The sequence below is a fragment of the Gymnodraco acuticeps genome, unplaced genomic scaffold (assembly GCF_902827175.1).
Source record: "Gymnodraco acuticeps unplaced genomic scaffold, fGymAcu1.1, whole genome shotgun sequence".
NCBI classification, from domain to species: Eukaryota; Metazoa; Chordata; class Actinopteri; order Perciformes; family Bathydraconidae; genus Gymnodraco; species Gymnodraco acuticeps.
In genome coordinates this window covers 167,572-192,169 of record NW_022990305.1, presented here as the reverse complement: position 1 = coordinate 192,169, position 24,598 = coordinate 167,572, and the positions used below count along the sequence as shown (strand labels likewise).

The window sequence follows — 24,598 nt, the reverse complement described above, 5'->3', positions numbered from 1 at the left end:
GTTTGCAAGTTTATCTATCTAGGTTAACGGCTGACACACACTGAACAACGTAACACATAACGTAAACAACGTAACAAATAAACACATCTAAGCTTTGTTATTGGTTGTAATGTACATGGATACATTTGAATGGTGTGACAATGTCCTATTTGATTGGATTAAAATGTACATATTCTTCCTGTTATGTCTGCCTGCTGTATTTTACCTAATGCAAAGTGACCTGCTCCATCGAAATCAGTCGCATTGATCCGAAGACACATTTTGAGTTACACTGTTGGAAAGAGGATATTCCTAGCTTTCTAATGATATCAGGATTGTTTTTGTACTATAGGCTATTAAGCAAAATATGTCACATTATATAATGACTGTCACCGAGTCATCATTTTGAGAAAAAGGCCTTTAAAGTTAATTTCCTCTTCTCTGGATCGATCTGATTGATTAGCGGAGCAAATGATCAAAGTATACGGAGGGAAGATATTTTCGTTTGGATTACTGGTCTAGGGGAAGCTCGCGAGTGTGTGCGTGTATACGTGTGTGTGTTTGTGTATTTTTGCGTTTGTTTCCCGGGAAAAACTCTCAGGAGAAACACCGGCTGTTGTTATGCCTGCTGTGACGTCAAATTACTCCGTTCTCCGCTTGTAATAATGCCGTTAAAAGCTTCAAAGCTGTATTTATCATCTGAATTTGCCGAAATAAGTTTAATATTCCGAAAGCAAAGACTTTGTTTATTTGAAATCAGATGAAAACAAACTGTAACGGACCCTGCGGTGTTATCTATGATTACTATGCCTTACATTCATAATGTCAGCGGAGGGAGGGGAAGCGGCGCTGTGGAAGAGCAGAGTGGCGAGTGAGAGGCGAGCTGTGTTCTTCCCTTTACAAGCTTCAAAAATGCCTGTAGCTAATGAGATTGAATATAACAATAAAAAATAACAACATATACACAGCTAGATCAGATGGCGTTCTTTTTAGATGCGACTTTAGAGTAGAGGGGAATTATTGAAACGGGATGTGTACAGTGTTCCGCGGCATCCGCTGCTGCGAAAATGTGGGGCAGGGCCGTAAAGTGGGGGGGGGGCAATGGCCCCCCCGCTTCCGGCGCCCTTGGCTCCCATTAATGCCCTTATAGCCTTCATTTCAGTACTGTTATTGCATTGGAGAATAATACAATCTGTTGATCAACTTGACATGCATTATATGCAATCTGGATTGCATCGATATTAGCTGGCTTTCCATTTTTGTATATTCTTTCTCCAGGTAGTTGGAAACAGTTTTCCGTCCCATATGCCGTGTGCCGCCCGGACATGGTATCATGCTAACTAGCTCCCTGAAAGCGGGTGACTCCACTGTAGCAATAGCCTGCATGTGTTCTACAACATACCGTGCAATGGCTTTATCGACTTTTCCCTGGCCAGCAGTCCCTTGGTTAAAATCCAGCCGCTGTTGCTTAGGTGGAGGTGGAGTGGCGTCGGCTGAGTCTCTGTGGTCTTAGCTACTAGCTTCGTCCCAGCATGTTGTTTTTGCAGATGTTTTAAGAGATTTGAATGACTGGTTTGGGCAGTAGATAGGATCTTTGACCCGCCAAGACACAACTTACATTTAACTAAAACGTTCTTTTCTTTGTGCTCGACAAAAGTGAAATAGTGAGAATATCTCCGGGTGGAGAAACTAGACTTGAGCTCCGCCGCCGCCATGACATGTTAGTAAACAACACAAACACGCCCACAGCCCGTCTCCGCATGTGACACAGGAAGTATCTAAGTACATTTACTCAAGTACTGTACTTAAGTACAGTTCTCATCTCTGTTCGCCTGGCTGTTGACTATATAAAAAAAACTAACACAGTAACGGAGTAACGCACCATGTAGTAACGGTAACTGAGTTACTGAATTTAAAAAGTAATGCGTAGAGTACTAGTTACTGCCAAAAATAACGGCGTTGTAACGCATTAGTCCCAACACTGCTTACAACACACATCCTGATTACGTTGGAGGAATCCTCTGGAATAAATATTAGAAGACTGAGTGGGGCAGCCGTTCTTCTGTTCTGGTTTGTGTCCTCCAGGGGGGAAAAAGACAAGGGTAGGTAAATATGAATCCTTATTTTTCCCTCATTTGTTAGCTTCTTTAACATGTAGGCCTCCTTTCAAATGTTTTTTAAGTAAAGCTTGGGATTGTGTTCAAACTAGTCTTCATAAATACAGATAAGGCCTGAACACCTTCAATGATGTCCATGACGCTGTTTATAATGCTGAATTATTCTTCCTTGCCAGGTGGAGGAGAACGCACAAAACTTACATTTCCACTTCATGAACTGGACATGCTCGTTCACACCTGTAACACAAAATAAATGCACGTTAATCACCTTGATATTGACCTTCCAGAAACTAATTTGTATTAGCATTTATGTTTTCATATCAGCAGAGATTAAACAAATTGCTTTAAAAATTACAATGAGGACAATTATGCTGGGGGTGATTAAAAATTACGTTCCAGTGTTCAGGTTACATTGTTAATAGCAGTTGTCCCCTATTTCTTCCAATCATACCACAGCAGTGGCGAGTTTCATGCAGCAGAGCGATCAAATATGTCACTGTTTGTTGTTTTTGTGGTCTTTATTTATTGCTGTTGTGAAGTGATCCAGACATTAGATTTAAACTCAAGAGCTACTGCTTTCCCTCTCTCTATCCCACGCCCCACCGGCTGTTCTGTAGGAAGGAGGAATATAACAGAGTGGGACTGCACTCAAAAACGGAAGTTTGTTCCAATACGAAGATTGTGACTATCTGAAAAGTGTCCTTAAAACGAGCCTCCTCGCAATTGTATGCACATTATTTATTCAGCCGTTTGCTGTTTAATCTGATGGGAAATATATCATTCAAAAGAGAGAGAAAAGCTTTTTAAACTAGACGAACGCTCAATACAGGCGATGACGTCACGTTTGCGCGTCCCCGCGAACAGGGCTTCAATCTACGGCAAGGCTTCAATCTACGGCACAACACCGGTACCAAAGTGGCCGGTCGGATAAGTCACTAGCACATCCCCCACTCCCCCCGTTGACAATTTACTAGCGGTACCGAAGTGGGCCGGCCAAGAGTCCCGGGCTGATTTTTAGTCCCAGTCCACCACTGGGGCCCTTTCTCATTTCATCAAATCCCCCTCCTCGACTCCTCGACTCCTCGGTCCTCCGGTAGTGACCCGGAAATGAATTTTAGCGCGCCATGTTGAAGGACATCTAATTTCTCTCAATGCACTTCGAGGACCGAGGATCGAGCGTCGAGGAGGCTCTCTGGAGGAGCTATAACCGAGGATACACTGATGGTTCCTCCACGGTCCTCCACGGATGCATTTCCGGGAACAGAGATGTTTCAAAGCGTCGTGACGCACGGCCGGACTTATCTCAGCCAATGACAGCTCTGCATGCATCCCCTGGATATTATTTTATTAACTGCTCGCAACGCAATATTTACAGAGAGAACAGCTGTGAGGTCCGTGCAGAAATCAGAGCAGTGTGTATAATATATATCACTCAGTATAACAGGCCTACTCTCTTTATTTGCTGTAGTTTAGTAGATAACTACAAACAAAGAGTCGATATTTTTCTAAAACCATTTAGTGCTTCACATAATAAAATACACAACGGCTGTAGCCTGATAATATGCTTTCTCAAACCTTTTCATACCAAGGACCACTTAACCAATAAAAAAACACTCGCGGACCACCTAACTCCACAAATATAAAAAAACACATGGTTTTTCTAGAACAGATTACAAATCGCCTGAAAATGGTATAAACAGGTGGCAACATGTGTGACGAAGGTGTTGCCCTGGGCTATATCATGCAATCGAAAGTGAAACATAAGCTCGCTCCATTGCGGAGATATTCCCGCGAGAGTGCGGAAAACTGAAATGTATTTATTTATTTCAAATGTGAAATGTTACCAATATACTCACGGACCACTAGGGGGCGCTCACGGACCACCAGTCGTCCGTTGACCACACTTTGAGAAGCACTGCTTTAGGAGCTGTAGGTGTGTGTTGGTGTGTGTGTGGTACAGTGTGTAGGTGTGTGTGTTGTACAGTGCGTAGATGCAGCGGACAGACAGGTCTCAGTTGGTTTGGTGTCCTCTGCTTACTTTTAATACTTGTAAATACAACTTTTGGCCCGTAATTTATCTCCCTCATTGTAGCGACCAGAGAGGGGGGGGGGATATATCCAGTCTCTGATAGTGTTACGTTATTATGAGAGTGCTCTGTTTGATTCTGAAATGGTATATATTTATATATAGCCTATATATATATGTGTGTGTGTGTGTGTGTGTGTGTGTGTGTGTGTGTGTGTGTGTGTGTGTGTGTGTATGTGTGTGTCCGCATCTGTAGCCTGTTATTGTCTCATTATACCGCATGGTGAATGAATTCAAAGTAAATATATAAGTCGTCATGAACACATCTGTCCATCAGACAGAGGGCTGCTGTGCCTCCTGTCATCATTAATGGACGTCTCTTTAAAATGACCGCTCAGAGGAGAGGAGTTCTCATTTCTCTAACCGCCTGCTGCTTCCCCTCCTCTCTCCTTGGTTCCCCTCCTCGACTCCTCCGTTCGCATCTCCTGTGGGCGGGACTAAGTCTCGAGGATAGGAGTCGAGGACGGGAGTTAGAGAAATGAGAAAGGGCCTGGGTATACATGACTGTATTATCGCCCATATTGACGCACCTAATTCCTAAACTTCTAACAGATAAAACATAAAGCAATCCTTCAGCCTCATATGAGCTCTCAGACACGTTCAAAATTAAACTGTCATCGCTGCCTGAGCTTGCTGCTGTGTGCGCCATCGTGCGTTTGCATGCAGATGCTGGGATCCGGAACCGTGCAGCTGGAGCTCTTGGCCCGCAATTACGTCACACATAATTTGAAGAATTCCCGAGAAGATCCAGAATATGGTCAACATTGAAGGGCAGATTAATGGTTATCAAAGTACAAATATCCCAAATCAGTTCAGTAACGGTTTCAAGGGGACAATATTTACTAAAATTGATGGGGTTGGATGATGGGTGAAACCTGTGTCACAGGCTCTTTAAGCTTCCTGTAACTAATCATTTACTGGGTCTTTTATTTTAAAGGTCCCATTTCATGGCCATTTCCACTGATCATAATTTCATTGTTGAGGTCTACTAGAATAGATTTATATTGTGCAATTTTCCAAACTCACATTGGTTTCTCATACAGCATCTCTGTAAACTACGTGTATTCACTGAATTTCACTCTCTGCCTTTAACGGCTCGTTGGAGCTTCAATAGCCCCAGCCCCCACACTCCTTGTGAGCACAGTGTGCTCTGATTGGTCGGGACGTTGTGAATCACACTGAGCTCCGTGGAGGTGTGGTTTCCTTGTTTAGTGATACACAGCCAAACTCATCCTGAGCACACACAAACTCACAGCCGAAGTAAAAACAATAAGTGTGGCTTGATATTGAGTAAGAAAAAGGTTGATAAATGCTGTGAGAATGGGTCTGCAGCAGTGACGTGCGGTGAGGTTCATGGCTGGTGAGGCACTGACTCTTTCAGAGTCAGATTTACAAATATTATATGTTGTTGACCTTAATCGAAATATTCGGTTATTTTCAAAAGCTTTTTTAGTCTGATGCTTCGATTCATTTTAAACGTTCAACAAAAGGATACCCAAAATCTAAATATTGGATTGTTCTCTCTTAGTAAGATCCCATTTTCATTACAATTGTGGTCTTACCTTGACTTGAAGATGAAGTCCATGCTCTCCTTCTGGACAACAATCTCTATTACTTTTTTGTAAAAGTCCTCCTTATCTCTCTAGTTTCAAAAGTCTAGTTTGTTGTTTGCGTCTACCGTCTCTGTGTAGAATAACAGTAGCAACAAGAACCTGTGGGCTCACTTGCGCCCCCTTCAGTGCGGCAGAGGTTATGGCTGCCTCCCCTGGTGCTTTGTTCATTGCCGTTGTATGATGAGACCAGCGAGCCTAAATATAATATATATATATGTGAAATAAGTTATTTAGAGACTATGGATGGCGAGGATAAATGTAATAAAGGGATCTACAAACATTACATTGGTGACCTACAGTGAGATGGTGCAGGCATGCGCTTAGGGCCCGCTTTCCAGCCAGTTTCTGTGGGGTGACGCATTCTGAGGTGAGGCAGAGCTCATCTGTGCCTCACCTTACCCCACAGTAACTGGCTGGAGCGCGCTCACAAAATAAGTGCCCGCGTTAAATTAGTGCCCGCGCTCCAGCCAGTTACTGTGGGCTTACGAGAGGCAGAGCTCGTCCCTGCCTCACTTCTCACCGCTACCCGTAGTTGTAGCGGAGCTCTGCAAATTTGCTGATTTTGACTATAAAAAAAGCGATTGGAATCAAACATAAATCACATTTACAACACAGATCAGTGGAGACATTTTATTATTATTACTATTTAGTTTTTCTTTAGTTGTTTTTCCGTTACATTGGAGTATGACAGGTGAGGCTCTGCCTCCCCTGCCTCCCCTGACTGCACGTCGCTGGTCTGCAGCATGGGCGTCGCCTGGGGTATGCATCCGGGGGCTAGGTACTTTACCTAGAGGACGACAGAATTGTAATTTCCCGTGTTCAGTGAATGCAACAGAGGCAAGACACCACCAGACCAATCAGAGAGTTGCATGGAAATAAACGTGTTTTATTGGCTGACAGGTACGTACCTCTCCTCTGTGGCAGTGTTTAAACTTTAAACTGTCAGCCACGGACGCGGAGTTTCTGAAGATGGACAATAGACATTTTTTTAATAAAAAAGACGGCAATTCCCAAGTGGTGGTTCACACAACAACCCCAGAGCCACCACCTGAGCCAGGTGAACAAGGTATGTAAATGTCAGTAAACTTACAAGTTATGCGAACATGTAAGCAAAGCATAAATTATAGCTACGTTGACGTTACTTTGAATCGCGCGGGTAAGCTAAACCGTTAGCAAGTAGCTATAGCTAGCCAGATATATTAAATAAACACTTTGTCATACAATCTAAATGTTGTGTTTTTTAGCGTTACCTGGTGATTTCAAAGAAAGCTCTCTGGGAAATGTTGACTTACTCCTGTCAGTGTTCGACATGAAGCTAGAAGCCACAGTACACAGTTGATCCTGAGTCCTGTCAGTTAAAGTGTTTCATAGTTAGCTTAGCTAAGCATCAACCTAGCACTGAAATATATGGATGTTATGTGACAGTATTTCTGAGAAAAAGTCAGCTGAAATGGTGGCATAGTTGCCACTGCTTTCCGTGTTTGTTCCAGGCTGCATGCCTGCCATTTTGTTTACCCTGCTATTTAAAATAAACCCCTTTTTATAATTCTACCAATTCCAACTGGTGTGTGTTGTTTTCCTCTACCCCTAGAGGGGGACATAACAAGGAGAAAGGGACACACAAGAAGGAGATACAACAGACAAGAACGACAATGGAGACAACAATGAACAGGAGGAACACCAGAACAGACAAGAGTCAATGGGCAACATGACTGATTTAGGGACTGCAGATACAGGGCCAAGGCAAGTGAGACATCACTGCTTTCCATCCAGCATGTTTGGCCAGCAAAAGAGATCATTTCAACCGCAAACAGCAAGAGATGAGGGAAGCAGCAAGAGATGAGGGAAACAGCAAGTGATGAAGGAGGGATTATTATTTCCTCCTTCCATCCCTTTTTTCTGTTTAATCTGATTACTAACAACTTCTAATAATTTGACATAGTTTATGATTTAATTGGAAAATGAAGTATTTTTAAATAATAAACCCATGTCTGATTCTGATTCTTTGATTTGTTTTGACATATGGGTGTCGAGAGATGTATCCATATCTCTTAATGTTGCTCTCAAAGTGCACAAGATTGATGCTTTTAACTTCAATATTTAAAAAAATCTTCCTGGGAGACCCCAGAGGAGGTGAGTTCCCCCCAGAATAGCACTTTATCTCTGCTTATGTAACTCCGGTGTAGTGTCCCCTCGGCAACAGATCACTCAGAGCTGGTGATTACTTTCCTGCATTTCAATGGACAGCATATAAAAAGGACACGTGAGCTGCATTGCTTAAAGGAACTATCATGCTATATTTAAATATATATATATATATATATATATATATATATACACACATATATATATACCACGCCCCCCTGCAGGAGAGGGGAGTGTGCTCTGATCAAGTCAGAAGAGGGGGGGAAAAATAGATCTCCGTCGTCCGTGTTTATTATATTATTATAAAGAGTCGTTATTCATTTGTTTTAAAGCTCAATAAATAACAAAGAAGACCTTTGACCGGCACTTTTCAAATTTTGTCCGGAAGATTTCAACTTTAACGGACATCTTGACCGGCGAAAGAAAACCTAACTGAAACTCTGCCGCATGGACGGTCCCCTCGTTCCTTGGAAGAGGCGGAGAGGTGGGTGTTTGTCATCTGCTGGTGGACTAACCGGACAGAATTACAGTGCTTGCCTTGACGGGGAGGGATTGCATTGAATTACAGCAGCGGGAGCAAACGCTTGCCTCGGGGAGGGAGAAAAAGAGCCACAGCGGAGAATAAACAGAAGGGCAACCATGCGCGGGAAGTCTTCTTCGCTGCTTTTGTGGCAGACTACAGCGCCACTTACAGGCCTGGCATATGTACTACAGCATCTCCAGCGCATTCGAGCGGCAATGGCCGGCCGTGGCCCAACCCCACATTCCCCTGATAGGTGGAGAGTTGGCCCAATAGCCGTAGCGCCACCGTCCTGACGTCAGGACAGTGTTAAAATCTGGATCAGTTTTTATCAGATCTGTTGCAGCCCCTTTTTTTAGGGATTTGGGTATGGATGAAAATAGAGAGGGTTGTGTTTTCTGACACTTAGTGAGTTCCCTGGAACACAGAGGACACATATTCATGTATAAAAGACGTACAAAAGTGCATTTTGCATGATAGGTCCCCTTTAAGAGATCCTCACATGCCATCTCTTTTACAAAATAAGTGTCCAGTCAACAACAAAACATCAGTGATTAGTGGTAGTATATTTTTCACAAGCAATGTGAAACATTAAACTTATACAAACTAGTGTACAAAACTCACACACCTGCGTTGATCTTCTGGAGTACTCTTTCTTCTCCACATCTCTTGTCCACCATCAGAGATTGCAAACATTTCAGAAACAGCTAGAGGTAGGGGACAAACAACTTGTTCGCTGGGCATGTCAAAAATCTCCCTGCTTTGATCAAGACTTTAGGGAGCCTTTCAGCCGCTCTAGCAAAGGGACTGGAAAGCAAGCTTTGAAAATTCAGTACCATCTACATGCTTGTCATGTTCCAGACACTGCTCTCAACCACTCAGGGCCTGCACAAATATCTGCAGAAAGAAACAATTGACTTGGTGCAGGCAGTGGATTACAAAACAGCAGTTGAGAACACACTGAAAAGTTACCGAAGTAACGAGAAAGCACATGAGGTCTATAACAAGACCAAGGACCTGTGCAATGATCTTGATATTCCCGAAACTGTGACACCCCTTTCACACCAACGCGTTTTCAGCTCCGGCTCGGAGCTGGAGCCTGAAAAGTGCCGGTTTTTCCTGTTCACACCGCAGCGGCGCCGCCTCTTAGCTCCGGAATCCGGTTCACTTCCAGCTCCAAAGAATTGTCGGTCTAGAGGCACGAGCTTCGGAGCTAAGAGGTGACGTCGCTTACGTCTCTCTTACGTCGAGGCTTGCAGGAAACTAAACCCACCTCCTCTGAACATGTGTCGACTGTCATGCCTGCCTACAAGCAGTAGTGCTTATAAACACACTTTATAAAGTCAGGCAACACTAACCAGGCTTCGTGTGATTCTGTTTATTTGTACCTTACTTTGACCATCCGTTCACTGTTATTGATAATTGTGGAGAGAGGCAGACGTTTTGTTTTGTATTATAGCAGCTATCGGATGGAATCAATACATGGGCTGCACAGGTTGCCGTGTCCGACTATCACAAGTAGAATCATAATAAAAATACGCCGGTAAAATGTGCCTGTAGAAAACGGTTTATGCCACAATAGGATAGCAATAGCAAGTAGTCAGTTTAGCTTCGGTTGCTATGCTAACATCACCCATTTTATACCAGAGAAACTTTCATAACAGCGTTGTGATGCCAAACAGCATCAATTCAGACTGACAAACATTCACTTAAGGGGAACTGGGGATATGTATCAGCTGCTTGTGTGAGTCGGACAGTGAATAATTTAGAGCGGCCGCTGCAGTGTGAGCTAACCGGGAGCTAACGAGAGAATAAACTCCTGTGGAAGAGCAGCCAACACTGCAGCGGTCGGTATGCCGCAGAAACACATTAATAAACAATGAACCACGGCACTCTGGAGCAAAGTATAAGGTTGGAGAAGTCGTTATTTAATTTAATCTGGCTTCGTGTGATTAAAAGCAACACGATCATCGACCCGAGGCAGTTCCCCGTTGTTGTGAGCGCCGTAACGCCATTGGGGAGCAAATCAGCGATGTAAACGGTGACGTCATGACGCAGCAGCGGCAGCACCAGTCAGGCTCTGGGCGGTGTGAACAGAGCGGGAGCAGAAAAGGGAAACCGGAGCTGAACCAGAAAAGCTCTAGCTCGGAGCTATAAAGGGATAAGCGCTGGTGTGAAAGCCGCAACAGAGGAAGAAGCGTAGAAACATGGAAGACTTTGAAGTCGAGGCATCATGTGGAGCAATGTGAAACATTAAACATAAATAAACTGGTGTACAAAACTCACATACCTGCATTTCAATGGACAGCATAAAAGGACACGTGAGCTGGGTTCTGTTGGAGAAATAGCACCATTCTGCTCACATTAGCTTATTAGCTCAGATTAGCTATTCTTTTACACACACATACGGGTATTGGGTCGACGGCGACACCGTACTTCCGGTATCCACCGTTTTACGCGAGGTGCAAGCAGGCCAAGGGTTTAGCTGTACACCGTTTAGGTGTTGCTAAGCTTCCTGTACTGAATATCATAGTCTATTGCCTTAATCAATATCTAGTCAACTCTAAAATACCACATATATGCAATGGCATGAGAATATTATTGTGACAAGTGGGGTATTCACCTGGTGTTTCCAGAAATTAGACGTAGATGCAGTCAAAATCGACGCAGTCTGTAAGGGCAATCCGACAACCCACACAGCTCTAGTTTACGCTGGTAACGACCTAGAGCACACCCCTCAAGTCCAGAGATGTAATCCGAAGACATGCAGCGATTTCTTCGGTCATTAATTCAGAAAAAAAACCTAGTGCGCTCTGCCTGGCTACGTTAGCTAGCTGTTTATATTTGCACTTCCAGGATATTTGCACCTCCATGAAAATGGCGTATTTATATATATATATGGGGCGTGTTGCATTGTGGGTAGCTTGTGACGTCACTGTGTGTGAAATAATTGATGATCACGTTGATAAATCATATAAAACAAATAGCCAATCACACAAAAAACATGCTGCTGACTGTGAGCATCAAACAAACACAACAGTACGTTATTGTCCTTATAAAATAAAAACATACATTTTGTCCACCGACATAATACAGGCACCTTACCCTCAAGAGATCCTCACGTGATATGATAATCTCCCACAATCCATGTAGTACCCCAGAATGCAGTGCGCAATACCTCAACATGGGCGGGAGCTCAACATGGGCGGAGCCTCCATTAATCTGACTGTCAGAGAGCGGGAGATGGGAGGCGGGGCTTAAGGGAAAACTCTACTGCGCATGCTCTGTGGGCCCACATCCGGGTACTTCTGCTCTCGACCATGCTCTCAGGCAGGATCCAGTTGTTGTAAAGCTTCCATCGGTCGGAGTCTTTATCAGCTCTCATTAATATATAACTGTGATATATTAGAATATAACCCGTTCCTCTCAGGAGAAGAAGAGACGAGAGGAGCTTCAGAACAATTCCACCTCTTCATCCGGGTCCTTATCTGATGTTAGCTGCTTCATGCTAGGTGGCTAATGCTAGTCGGTGAACATCAACAAACTGACGAACAAAGAGTAGCAGAAACACCGGGTAATACTGTGTACTTTTACTATAATACTGTGTACTTTTACTACTGAGATTACTGAGTACTTTTACTATAACACTGAGTTGTTTTACTACTGATGATACTTAGTACTTTTTTATAATTTGGAGCTGTTCATCGATCATTCCTCACAGCAGGCTAACCAAGATGGCAGCACAGACAGCAGTAGCTAGCTCTCCCGAGTCTTTAGTGTTTTTAACGTGTGTTCGTCTAGTTCACTGCTAACATCCTGAACCGATAGTACAGCCAGGAGTATACAGTACAGTCGTGAGTTCCTGCTGGACAAGGAAATAACATCAAAACAAACGGAGGAAGCACAAGAGGGGTAAGCGCGGAGGCATCCGAGCTAGACTAGCAGCTAGCCCACACAGGCCCGCTATTCCGAGCATCATAGCAAATGTTCGTTCACTCATAGAGTGGCGAAGTCACGCCCATCTACTTCCGCCCCATGGGACCTTATTTCTGAAAAATCATGTGTTGCAGTCAATGGGGAGAGAAAGATTATCTTTCGATCCCGTTTGAATGATGCCACGAATTACACATATGATGTTTGTCAATCTTAAAAAATCATTTCCATGTCAAAAAAGTCACAGTTTGTCTTAAAACTGTTGAAATATAAGACTATGAAAAATATGCAACTAGAAAGACTACAAATCCCAGAGTCGCGTAGGTGAATTTAGCTAGCTGACATTAACGTTACACATTACACTCCTGTTATTCACCAACACCTTGTAAAGCCAGTCCCGCATGCTGGAACCGACTAACTCCCCGTTTGTGTATGTACAGTTCTCAACATGGCCAGACTTGTTGTGATTTTCACCTATTTGAATACTTTTCGCTTCATTCTGAAAGAAAGAGGTGAAATGTGCTAACGGGACGGCCATCTTGGTGTTGGTGACGTATGACCAGAGTTGTAGTTCATTGAGCGCTTCACACAAAAAAATGTGTTACTTCACAGTTTTACGGCACATTTCAATTTTTACAAAATTAACTTTTAAATTGACAAACATCATATGTGTAATTCGTTGCACAATTTAAACAGGATCAAAAGATAATGTTTCTCTCTCCATTGACTTAAATGCATACTTTTTCCAAAATAAGGTCCCCCGGAAGGGGAGGGACTTCGCCACTCTATAACATGGACATCATAAGACTACTCCGGTCGACCCAGAGTGGTGGGTACGTTTTCACGGAATCATGGCTAAATGACAACATCCCAGAATCTCCCATTCAGCTAGACCGGCTAAGATGCTACCGCTCAGACAGAACTACGGTTAGCGGGGGGAACAGCCGCGGCGTCTGTGTAATTGTTTACATCAGTGATGCTTGGTGTAGGGACGCTGTGGTTTTCTACAAACATTGTTCGCCGCTGGCGGAGTTTATGTTCGTGAGGTGCAGGCCTTTCCATCTTACCCTAACCTAGCAGGATGGAGTTAATTTCTTCCCACCTCTACTGTTAAGCTTCTTCTTAGCTGTAGATTGGTTTTGTGTTGACTGTAGTGTTCATACTTATTTCAGAGACCCAGAAGGAGCACTGGAGCAGCATGGAGGAGAACAAAGAGACCCCCAGAACTCAGGTCAGTGTTCACTTCATCACAATATATTCCTAACACTGTTATCCCTTACACTGGGGGACATTTGTGTTATTTAAGGACTTTAAACCTGTACTTTTGTTTAAGGATAAACAACCTTGAACATTGTGGTTTTTATTTTACAGACTCTTACATTTAGATATGGGTTCAGGTGTACATCAGTATGTAGTGTCTCTACTTTAAAGATTCTTCTCCTGCTGATGTTCAGGTGTATATCATTATGTAGTGTCTCTACTTTAAAGAGTCCTCTCCTGCTGATGTTCAGGTGTATATCAGTATGTAGTGTTTCTACTTTAAAGAGTCCTCTCCTGCTGATGTTCAGGTGTATATCAGTATGTAGTGTCTCTACTTTAAAGAGTCCTCTCCTGCTGATGTTCAGGTGTATATCAGTATGTAGTGTCTCTACTTTAAAGAGTCCTCTCCTGCTGATGTTCAGGTGTATATCAGTATGTAGTGTCTCTACTTTAAAGAGTCCTCTCCTGCTGATGTTCAGGTGTATATCAGTGTGTAGTGTCTCTACTTTAAAGAGTCCTCTCCTGCTGATGTTCAGGTGTATATCAGTATGTAGTGTCTCTACTTTAAAGAGTCCTCTCCGGCTGATGTTCAGGTGTATATCAGTGTGTAGTGTCTCTACTTTAAAGAGTCTTCTCCTGCTGATGTTCATGTGTATATCAGTATGTGGTGTCTCTACTTTAAAGAGTCCTCTCCTGCTGATGTTCAGGTGTATATCAGTATGTGGTGTCTCTACTTTAAAGAGTCCTCTCCTGCTGATGTTCATGTGTATATCAGTATGTAGTGTCTCTACTTTAAAGAGTATTCTCCTGCTGATGTTCATGTGTATATCAGTATGTAGTGTCTCTACTTTAAAGAGTCCTCTCCTGCTGATGTTCAGGTGTATATCAGTATGTGGTGTCTCTACTTTAAAGAGTCCTCTCCTGCTGATGTTCATGTGTATATCAGTATGTAGTGTCTCTACTTTAAAGAGTATTCTCCTGCTGATGTTCATGTGTATATCAGTATGTGGTGTCTCTACTTTAAATAGTCCTCTCCTGCTTTGGTTCAGGTGTGTATCAGTATGTCAGGGGTCTGGGACCCGGAGTAATCTGCGGCCGCGAGCTGTTATGTGCCATCATGAAGCGCATGGTGTTATTTTTATATATATTTTATAACGAAGAGCAAGTTGTGTGCTCGAGTCTTCCTGTCTGTCGGCTGAACTCTGCTGCTCTGCGATGAGGGTCTAGCTTCAGCAGCTACATTACCTACGGGTGCGTTCGTTAATAGTAACTCTGCGGTCCGGTGTCACTGTGGCACAGACTGGACCGCTGGTGAACAGCTGTTAGAACGGGCCGTTCAGGTGTACAGAGCAGAGCTCCCTTTCGGAGCGGCAGAGCGTGATGTGCACTGAAACGTTTTTCTGTCGCAATATTATTTAAGGAATCGTTGAACTAGCTAACTATTATACATAGTCACTATCTGCTAATGTTAGTTTTAGCCTTTGTTTTCTAATAGTTTTTTTCATAGGCTATAAACAGAGGTCGTACAAGTATAGATATTGTACTCGAGTAAAAGTAGAAGTACTCAGATCTTGTACTAGAATAAAAGTAGAAGTACCAGAGTGTAGGAACAATCCTGCAATCAAATGTTCCTCAAGTAAAAGTAGATAAAGTATTATCAAAATATAGTTAAAGTAGCGACAGTAAAAGTAGTCATTGTGCAGATTGGTCCATTTCAGAATAATATATATGATATGTTTTATAATGATTGATCATGAAAGTGTTCTCAAAGCTGATAAAGGTGCAGCTAGTTTTAATGACTTTGTATACTGCAGGGTAGCTTGTGAATTTACTCCAGAGGTCTGTACTACGAAGCCGGATTTTCGTTTAGCGAGCTAACTTCAGGGAAAACTCTGGGTTTCCGGTCCTACGACGCTGGTTCTCTTCTTAGCGGGCTAGATCTCCATGGTAACTGATGCTGAACGGCGAGCCTGCTCCGGAGCAGGTTAGGTTCCAGGATAAGAGATCAACTCAGAGCTCAGTGTGCGGAGTTTAAAGCGATCAAGTCATATTACAGGAGAAAGGAAATACAGTTTAGAGCGCGTTTGTTTTGGATTAGGTAAACCGGGTAACTCAAACATATCCAGGTTAGGTTGAACTGGCTTCGTAGTACATGCCACAGGTGGAACTAAAGTCAGATTTAACCTGTTAAGCCCCGAGCGTGTTTTCCAGGTCTCAGGCTCGAAAATGACATTCCCAGAACATATGACCATATCTTCCCTTCTAAAAAGGCTAAATTAATAATCTTTTTCCTCAAAGTAATGATAAACCTGTGAATTGGATGTAGAAATAGATGTTTTTATTGTAAAGAAATTTCAGATTGAACATAGTAAAGAAATGTAAATTAGAGTCCGTCCAAAAAATAAACATTTCTTATAGTGAAAACCACCCTTGAATGATGGGATAGTATACTAAAAGCTGTAGGAATCCAAACTATAACATGTAATAAGTACCCTGCAGTGTTTCCCCTAGGTTTACTGCCTTGGCAGGGTGCTGCTCGGGTACCCCCCCAACTTCGTACAGTAACAAAGTATTTGTACATTAAAAAGTAATAAAGTACAGTGTTGCACTGTACTGTTTACTATTACTTTTATTCAAACTGTATTCCCTTCTTATCATGTAGCCTACAATTCTTCCTTTCATTGATACATTTAAATCACCTGACTACAGCATATAACATACCCGCTGCAACCCGGTGCTGCTGCTGCTTCTCTCTGCCTCACCCTCTATTGCTGGAGGCAGCTCTGATCTGATATGAAAGCAATCGTGTTATGATCATATTGAGCTATTGGTGTGAGTCTAACATTAAACAAGCAGTCTGCTTGTCATACATTGCTGACGATACATTTTAAGAGGCAATTTGTTGAGTCACTGCTGCTAAATGCCGGTAACATCAAGCAAGCCAATCCTGCATTAGCCTCACATCAACAGGTGTAGACAGAACATCCAATTATCCTGAGCTAATTTACTGAATAAACCAACTCACATCTCCGGTCTTTTTTTTCACCCAACTCATTAGAATATTCTTCTGCTGGCGTTTCATTGTTGTTTTCTGTCAAATTCAATACTGTAGTTCAAAACCGCGGTGCCTGCTCACCATCTGTGAGCTATTTTTAGAATGCGCACGCTACGTTCGTTGTCGCATTTGCGCGCGTCCACCTGGGCAGGCTGTGTGTGTCCTTCTCCTCCGTGACGATAACGGCTTGCGGTTAATAAATAATAATAAACCAATTTTAAACTGGGGGGGGGGACATAAACGGGCAGAGCTCGGGGCAATAATGCAGATTTGTTTGACTTTTTTACACTTTGTTGTTCTTCTCCTTTCCTCCGCTCTTGTTTCTGATTGTGGGCATGTGCATTTGAGTGTGTGTGTGTGTGTATGACGGTACGTCCACACAGCAGCTTTTCAAAAATCTTGAAAATCTTGGAGCTGGGCGTGTCTGAAAGCTTGGGGATTTCGCGACCAACAACCAATCACATGAATCTCCCGCCCCCGACATACAAAGCAAAAAACCCCGGTTCTTCTCCACTATTTCTTTTAACATTTTTAACATTTATGAGATTAATGTTTATGGTGCTATTGTATGCTACATTCCATGCTGGCTAATGATACTGTCTATGCTTGCTAGCAACGAAGTAAACTAGCAACGAAGTAAACTGGATATAAAATTCCCAAACAAGCGAAAACCTACCAGTTTCACCCACTGCCTCTGCCACCTCCCTCCATGCCTGGTTCCTCCGGTTTGTATCCCGGTAAGTAAATAGGGACTGGTCATAAAGAACCGGGTGATTTGCTACCGCAAAAACTAAGTTCTCCTCCATTTTTGTGGAATATAGAATGAACAGTCTGGCTCTCCCAGCTTGCACGCGGTTTGATTGGCTAGCGCTTGAACTGTCAGATTTGCATAAACGGATCTGATTGGCTGTCGCTTCCAGCTCAGCCTCAAAAGTTGAACATTGCTCAACTTTGAAATCCTGAAAATCCTGGAAATCCTGGAAATCTTCGCCTCGCCCCCCCACAATGCAGTTCGGCGACAAGCGAGGGAAAGTGACGTCATCCCCATTCAAAGTCAATGGGCGGAGACGCGCTGGAAGCGGTGGACAAATCGCCAAAAGCTGCTGTGTGTACGGGCCGTCAGTGTGGGGGGGGGGGGGAGCCGAGCCGAGCCCCGCCCTTCAGAAACAGAGCGGAGGGAGAATGTGAATACGCAAAGCAGTGGAGACTGAAATATGCACATACATTGGATAAATAACATAGGCGTTTAGTTTATTTAATTAAAAAGCACATGTTCAATGTGAAAAGTGACCATAGATAGATTACTTCAGTTGCAATTTGGTGCTATATATATATTTTTTTAAATAAAAAAACACCTTGAATTTCAGGCAGGGCTTGGGACTCCGTTGGCAGGGCGCAGCGCCCCGCCAAGACAATGGTAGGGGAAACACTGACCCTGTATCAAGGTTGATGCAAAACAAGTGACATTTGAGCTTTTTAGAGAGATTTTGCAAAAAAAATAAACACTTCTGGGGTAATTTGGGTAGATTTGACCTATCTTTGGCCCCCCTTGGTCGATTTTGGTGATTGACATCTCTTTTTAACCGCTAGAGCCAATAGAATTGAGAGGAAGTCCCACATACACACACACGTTACCAAATAAGGAGTGAGAGTGATGTGTAGCGAAAACAGGAAGCTATCATACACTCTTATCATTAGTAGCTATTAGCTAACATGAAAACTCAGTTGTTGACATAAAAATGGAATTATGGATTATCAATAATTTTTTCTAAGTGACAGACAAATTGGATTAACCTATGGATTAACCTTCAGCTGTGTTTTTCTCATTTTAATGCCCTTGAACACAACTTTTGATCAGAATAACAGCAAAAGGTGAGCATATCTCCGTGTTTTGCTGCCTAAAGCTACGTTGTGTGTTGTCTGTATTTGCTTCCCCTGTAGCGAGTTCTGATCACTCAGTGATGATACTTTATATTTCTGGAATCTCAACTTGTTAGCTAAGCTTGTTTGTGCAGATCCGATAAGTATATTGATCGGTATAGCTAGAGTTCGGTGCTAAGTGCGTCAGCATTTTTTCGCTCAGGGCTCATTCTTGTGAGACTTGTGTTTTTTGTTTCGGTAAAAATGTATCATATCGTCAGTTAGCTGAGTTTCTTCCCGTTAGGAGGGTATGACACATTCATAGTTTATTAAATGTTAAGAAGCCCTGAGACACAGTTTCGTGGGAAAAAAGCCTGTAGCCCCTGACGGCGGGGGCTTAACAGGTTACAGAGTCCTCTCCTGCTGATGTTCAGGTGTATATCAGTATGTTGTGTCTCTACTGGGACATGTCTCCATGCTTTAATGTTCAAAAAGCTCTTTATTGTTCTCATACTGCCTGTGCTGCATCTTTTCACCCTCTGTTTGAAACCAGAGCCGTAGTCAAAATTCAGATAATTTTTGGGGGAAAAAGTCAAAATTGTAAGGAAAAAGGCAGAATTCAGATTTCCAAAACAATTCTGAGGAAATAAAAAAGAAAACCAAATTCTAATGACAAGGTCAAAAGTAGGAGAACAATTGTCAAAATTCTGATTTTTTTTTTTAAGTCAAAATTATAATTCAGAAAATATCTGGTTTGGAAAAATCTCAATATTGAAAAACTGTGTAATTCTGAAATATGTAAATATAAAAAAATGGTTAATAATCATATTCAGAAAAAGTCAGAATTATGTGAAAGTCAGAAAAAACTACAGTTATGGGGAAAAACTAAGAATTATGAAAAATAAATGTATTATGAATAATATATATATGTTTTATAATTATTGATCATTAAAGTGTTATCAAATCTGGTAAAGGTGCAGATAGTTTTAATGACTTTGTATACTGCAGGGTGGCAGTATACAAAGGGTGAATTTACTCCAGGTGGAACTAAAGTCTGATTTAAGACTTGATTAGATTTCACACCATTAAAACCATTCTAAAAGGGGTAAATTAATAATCTTTTTCTCTCAAAGCAATGATAAACCTGTGAGTTGGATGTATAAAAGTCTGAATCAATATAGAATTTTTTTATTGTAAAGTAAATTCAGATTGAACATAGTAAAAAAAAAAGTAAATTAATAGTGTCCGTCCAAGGAAAAAAAACATTACTTATAATGAGAACCACCCTTGGATGATGGGTTAGTAGACTAAAAGCTTTAGGAATCCAAAGTACAATATATAAGTACCCTGTATCAAGATTGATGCAAAACAAGTGACATTTGACCTTTTTTAGAGAGGTTTAGAACAAAAAACTCCACCTCTGGGGTCATTTGGGTGGAAATGGACATTTTTGCCGTTTCTCTGGAACCCATGGGTCGATTTTGATGATTGACATCTCTTTTGAACCGTTAGAGCCAATAGAATCGAAGAGGAATTTCCACATACACACCAACGTTACCATTGAGAAGTTTGCCCAGAGCGAAAGCTATCTTACGCTCTGAAATCTGAAAACTAGTTTTATTGCTGATGGATTATCAGAAATCATTTCAAAGTGACACAGACACATTGGATTAACCTTATTGTTTTAATGCCATTGAAGACAACTTTTGATCACACAACGACAAAGGTAAGACATATTGCCGTTTTGGCTACCGAATGCCACGTGTTGTGATGTCTGTTTTTGTTTATAATGTTGCGAGTTCTGATCATGGAGTGATGCTATAGATACCTATCGATTATGTGTACTCTCACGATGCTAATCGATATGTTGGATGTGCAGTTACGATAAGTAATAAGGGTGTTATACCGTGTTTTCTGTGCTAACGGCGTTAGCATTTTTTCGCTCAGGGCTAATTCAGAGGCTCAGCGTTTGCCTTGTGTTTTTTTTTGCTAAAAATGGTTCACATCATCAGTTAGCTGAGTCTCTTCCCGTTACATGGATATGAACCATTCATAGTTTATTAAATAGTAAGAAGCCCTCAGACGCCGTTTCCTGCAGATTATGCGTTTTTTTCCCCCGCCGGCGGGCTGATGGGGCCTTACAGGTTAAAGATATCAGCTTATAATTTCTCCAGTTAATTACTTACTTTAAGACAATTGTGTTTTGTATTACAAGTTTTCTGAAATAGCATGTTTAAATATGCGCATATTATCATACATTTCAGGAACACAATTCTGAACATTGGATAAAGTCAGGTTCAAAATTCTTGTTTCATTTTGTAGTGCACCAGTCTAGAGTCTAAAGTTTTTACTGAAGGGATTTTGGATATTTCTTTTTATCACTCCATAAATCAGAAAATACTGTCAACAGCCCTAAAATATAATTGTTTTGCCATGTTTTAGGTATAAAATGTCTTATAATTCAGGCTATATATGAACAAACCCTTCTTTAAAAACCTTCAGAATATTGATTGGAATATTACTGGAAGGTTTGGTAAATGTAAGTGCTACCAAAGTGGAAATGTCTCACTCTGAAAAAAAACTCATTTTGAGAAAAATAACTTTAAAGATTGCTGTGTGGCGCTACCTAAACCCTCCTGTTCTCTAGATCAGTGGTTCCCAAACGGTGTGCCGCGGCACACTGGTGTGCCGTGAGGCAAGTCCGGGTGTGCCGTGGGATTTTGTGACAACCATACGTTATTATTGCAATATACAACTACACAAAAATAATATTTTTTTAATTTACTATAATATCAGTACTTTGTAGGTTTATATGTACGTAATATGCGCGACTTGTGCGTCCACATCTCCACGTGCAGTGCTGCATAAACATGGCTGAGTCAGCGATAACTTTTGAGGGGTGGAGGTGAGGTGCAAACTGTGTCCAGGCCAGAAGCTGTTATCCACTGCTGTAAACACCACGTCAAACCTCAACAAGCACCTGCAAAGAACACATGCTAAGGTGAAGCTACCGCACAGCTATTTGTTGTTTGTTTATATATCACGTCGTCTGTTCTTCTTCTCTGTTTTCCGGTTGTTGCCTGTTTTGAATGACAAATACACACTACCCCCGCCTGCTGGTAAGGAAAGTTATTGCCACTCAGGCACGCGCAAGTTCGTACGTGCTCGGCGAGTAAAGTAACGAGTTACTTTATGTAGATAGTAACGAAGAAGTGCAATATATTACTTTTTGAAAAGTAATATGTAATATATTTTTTAAAAATAGTAACGACCCCATCTCTGGAGTTGGCGTTCTCTACTCTGATTTACATGAAGAACAACAGGAGGTCACGGGACTCACGGCTCTCTGTTGAACAGGACTTGCGAGTGGCCCTCTCCTCAGTGCCACCAAAGATACAAAAAATCTGCGCACCCCGACAGGCACATGTATCTCACTAATTTGTAAGTCGGCAAAATATTTACAATAGCACATGTTTCAATGCTGATTGCTGAAATGTTAATTTTGTGACCTGTCTGGTTTAAATGAGTGTGTTGCTGCTTTGATGAAACCTAATTTGATAAAGTTTCAAATTAATTTCTGAAATATTTCGTTAATAAATATTTCATGAGTAATATAGTTGTCTTTGTCACATTTTATTTGGCATTAGCAAATAATTATGCACATTTACAGATATTTTACATGATATGAGGGATAACACGTGTTATAAGGGCTATTTTGCACAATAGGTGTGCCTTGAGATTTTTACTTGTCCTTTGGTGTGGCTTGGGCACAAAAAGTTTGGGAACCACTGCTCAAGATGACAGCTTGCGCCTCGACACACTCCGTGAAGGTATTTAATGTTCGGGGTCATTTGTTTTTTGTCTAATCTTGCTTCGTGGAAGTGAAAATGGTTGTCGTCTTCTGTGAAAGTTTTTTTTCGCTGTTCTTTTGCCATTTTGAGATTTTAAATTTCCAGCGAAAGCTAAACCAGGAAGTGTTTTAGCACACCACGTGACGCATCTGAACGAATCACATTGTCAGAAATGTACACCAGTCAATGAGATTTCGTTTTTTGGTTTAAGACCTCTTTGTACACGATTGGTTGCTGATACAAAAGAAATAACCATATTTGGATCCAATGAGATTGTGCAGGAGAAACAGAGCTTTCCAACGATACCTCTGATTACATGGTGCAAACAGCGGTCGCGGTACTTTATGTTACGTTAGAATGCTAACTTTTGGTGAATTTAGGAGAAATCTACAGACGCAGACTGCTTCATTTGAGTGATTCTTCAACAGTTATTTAATAACATTTGTTGAGAATTAGTTGAAATGATAGCTCAATCACTTTTTTGTTCAAGAAGACATGTTGCAAAAGATTGTAAAAAAATGTACTTAATGAATATCTCTCTATGTCTGTTGCTTTAGAACCAGAGAGGACTCAGACTTCACAGCTGTGACCTGTGTGACAAATCCTTCAACTCCACTGGGAACTTAAAGGTTCATCAGAGAGTTCATACTGGAGAGAAACCGTACAGCTGTGACCTGTGTGACAAATCCTTCAACTCCACTGGGAACTTAAAGGTTCATCACAGAGTTCATACTGGAGAGAAACCCCACAACTGTGACCTGTGTGGGAAACCGTTCAGTACTCTATTTCAAGTGAAGTGCCATTATCGTATTCACACTAGAGAGAAACCATACAGCTGTTACCAATGTGGGAAAACCTTTGCTCAGAAAGGCACCCTTTCATCTCATCAGCGCATTCATACTGGAGAGAAACCCTACCGCTGTGACCAGTGTGACAAGTCATTCACTACATCAAGTCTTCTGAAGTGCCATTATCGTATTCACACAGGAGAGAAACCACACAGCTGTGATGAGTGTGGGAAAACGTTCGCTAGATCAGATAAACTCACAATCCATCGTCGTATTCACACAGGAGAAAAACCATACTGGTGTGAAGAGTGTGGGAAAATGTTCACTTCATCAAGTCAACTCACAACCCATCATCGTATTCACACAGGAGAGAAACCATACTGGTGTCAAGAGTGTGGGAAAACTTACAACAGATCAGGTGAACTCAAAATCCATAATCGTGTTCACACAGGAGAGAAATCACACAGGTGTGACGAGTGTGGGAAAATGTTTTATTGTTGTGGTGACCTTAAAGTCCACCAGCGCATCCACGCTGGAGAGAAACCGTACAGCTGTGACCAGTGTGACAAGTCATTTATTACATCAAGTACTCTTAAGAGGCATCATCTTATTCACACTGGAGAGAAACCATACTGCTGTGAACAATGTGGGAAACACTTTACTCAGATCAGTACCCTTAGATCTCACCAGCGCACTCACTCTGGAGATAAACCATACAGCTGTGATTTGTGTGACAAGTCATTTACTAGTTCAGGCTATCTTAAGATTCATCGTCGTATTCACACTTGAGACAAAACATACAGCTGTGAACAGATCATTTCCCTTAGACCAGTGTTTCTCAAACTTTTTCATACCAAGGACCACTTAACAAATAAAAAAACACTCGCGGAGTGAAGTTCAAAACACTAAGACACGTTAGGTATGAGAAGTGATAAAGTACATATGTGACGTTCTTGTTCTGTTTGAACAAACATTGTTCTAGTGAAATTCTGATATAATATTATCTCATGTTCATTATTTTACTTCATTGTGATGGCTGTTAATTTTCTGTTTTCTCAGTAAATGTGAGTCTTGCTGCTGTAATAATCTGAGCTGTAAATTTAAAACTTGTTTTCTATTTTCTCATTAAAGTTGTCGACACAAAGAGACTCTTTGACTCATCATTAGAAACTGTTTAATTTTTTATAATTACTTACAATCACTTTGCTTTAGGCTTTAATTTTTTTTAATGCCTCATCTGAAAATGTTGTTTTTTTTACGTTTTATTTTATTTATAATATATTTATGTGTTCATAATTAGAGCAACTGCCAAAAAAAACAGGTTAAATCATTTTTCTCTTAAAGAAATGCTCCACTCATTAGATAATTAATCAAAACTTCAGTATTTAGTG

General features: G+C 41.6%; 1 protein-coding gene across 2 annotated transcripts; it reads left to right on the top strand.

Moving 5' to 3' along the window:
- Window positions 1–11,714: 11,714 nt before the first annotated feature.
- On the top strand, window positions 11,715–24,351 carry LOC117550349 (zinc finger protein 239-like). 2 transcript variants are annotated; one of them, XM_034222760.1, is made up of 4 exons: window positions 11,715–12,034; window positions 13,149–13,226; window positions 13,566–13,624; window positions 22,977–24,351. In XM_034222760.1, exons 3-4 carry the CDS (start codon window positions 13,592–13,594, stop codon window positions 23,994–23,996), a joined length of 1,053 nt encoding a protein of 350 aa, XP_034078651.1. In that variant the 5' UTR covers window positions 11,715–12,034; window positions 13,149–13,226; window positions 13,566–13,591; the 3' UTR covers window positions 23,997–24,351. The 2 variants fall into 2 exon arrangements, with proteins under 2 accessions (XP_034078651.1, XP_034078650.1); XM_034222759.1 differs by lacking the exon at window positions 13,149–13,226 and having other exon boundaries at window positions 11,719–12,034.
- Window positions 24,352–24,598: the final 247 nt, after the last annotated feature.

Coding starts and splice junctions, on each gene's coding strand:
- LOC117550349 (XM_034222759.1), top strand. CDS start 11,980: ATGCTAGTCGGTGAACATCAACAAACTGACGAACAAAGAGTAGCAGAA. Junction 12,035..13,565: donor AAGAGTAGCAGAAACACCGG/GTAATACTGTGT, acceptor TACTTATTTCAG/AGACCCAGAAGGAGCACTGG. Junction 13,625..22,976: donor AAGAGACCCCCAGAACTCAG/GTCAGTGTTCAC, acceptor CTGTTGCTTTAG/AACCAGAGAGGACTCAGACT.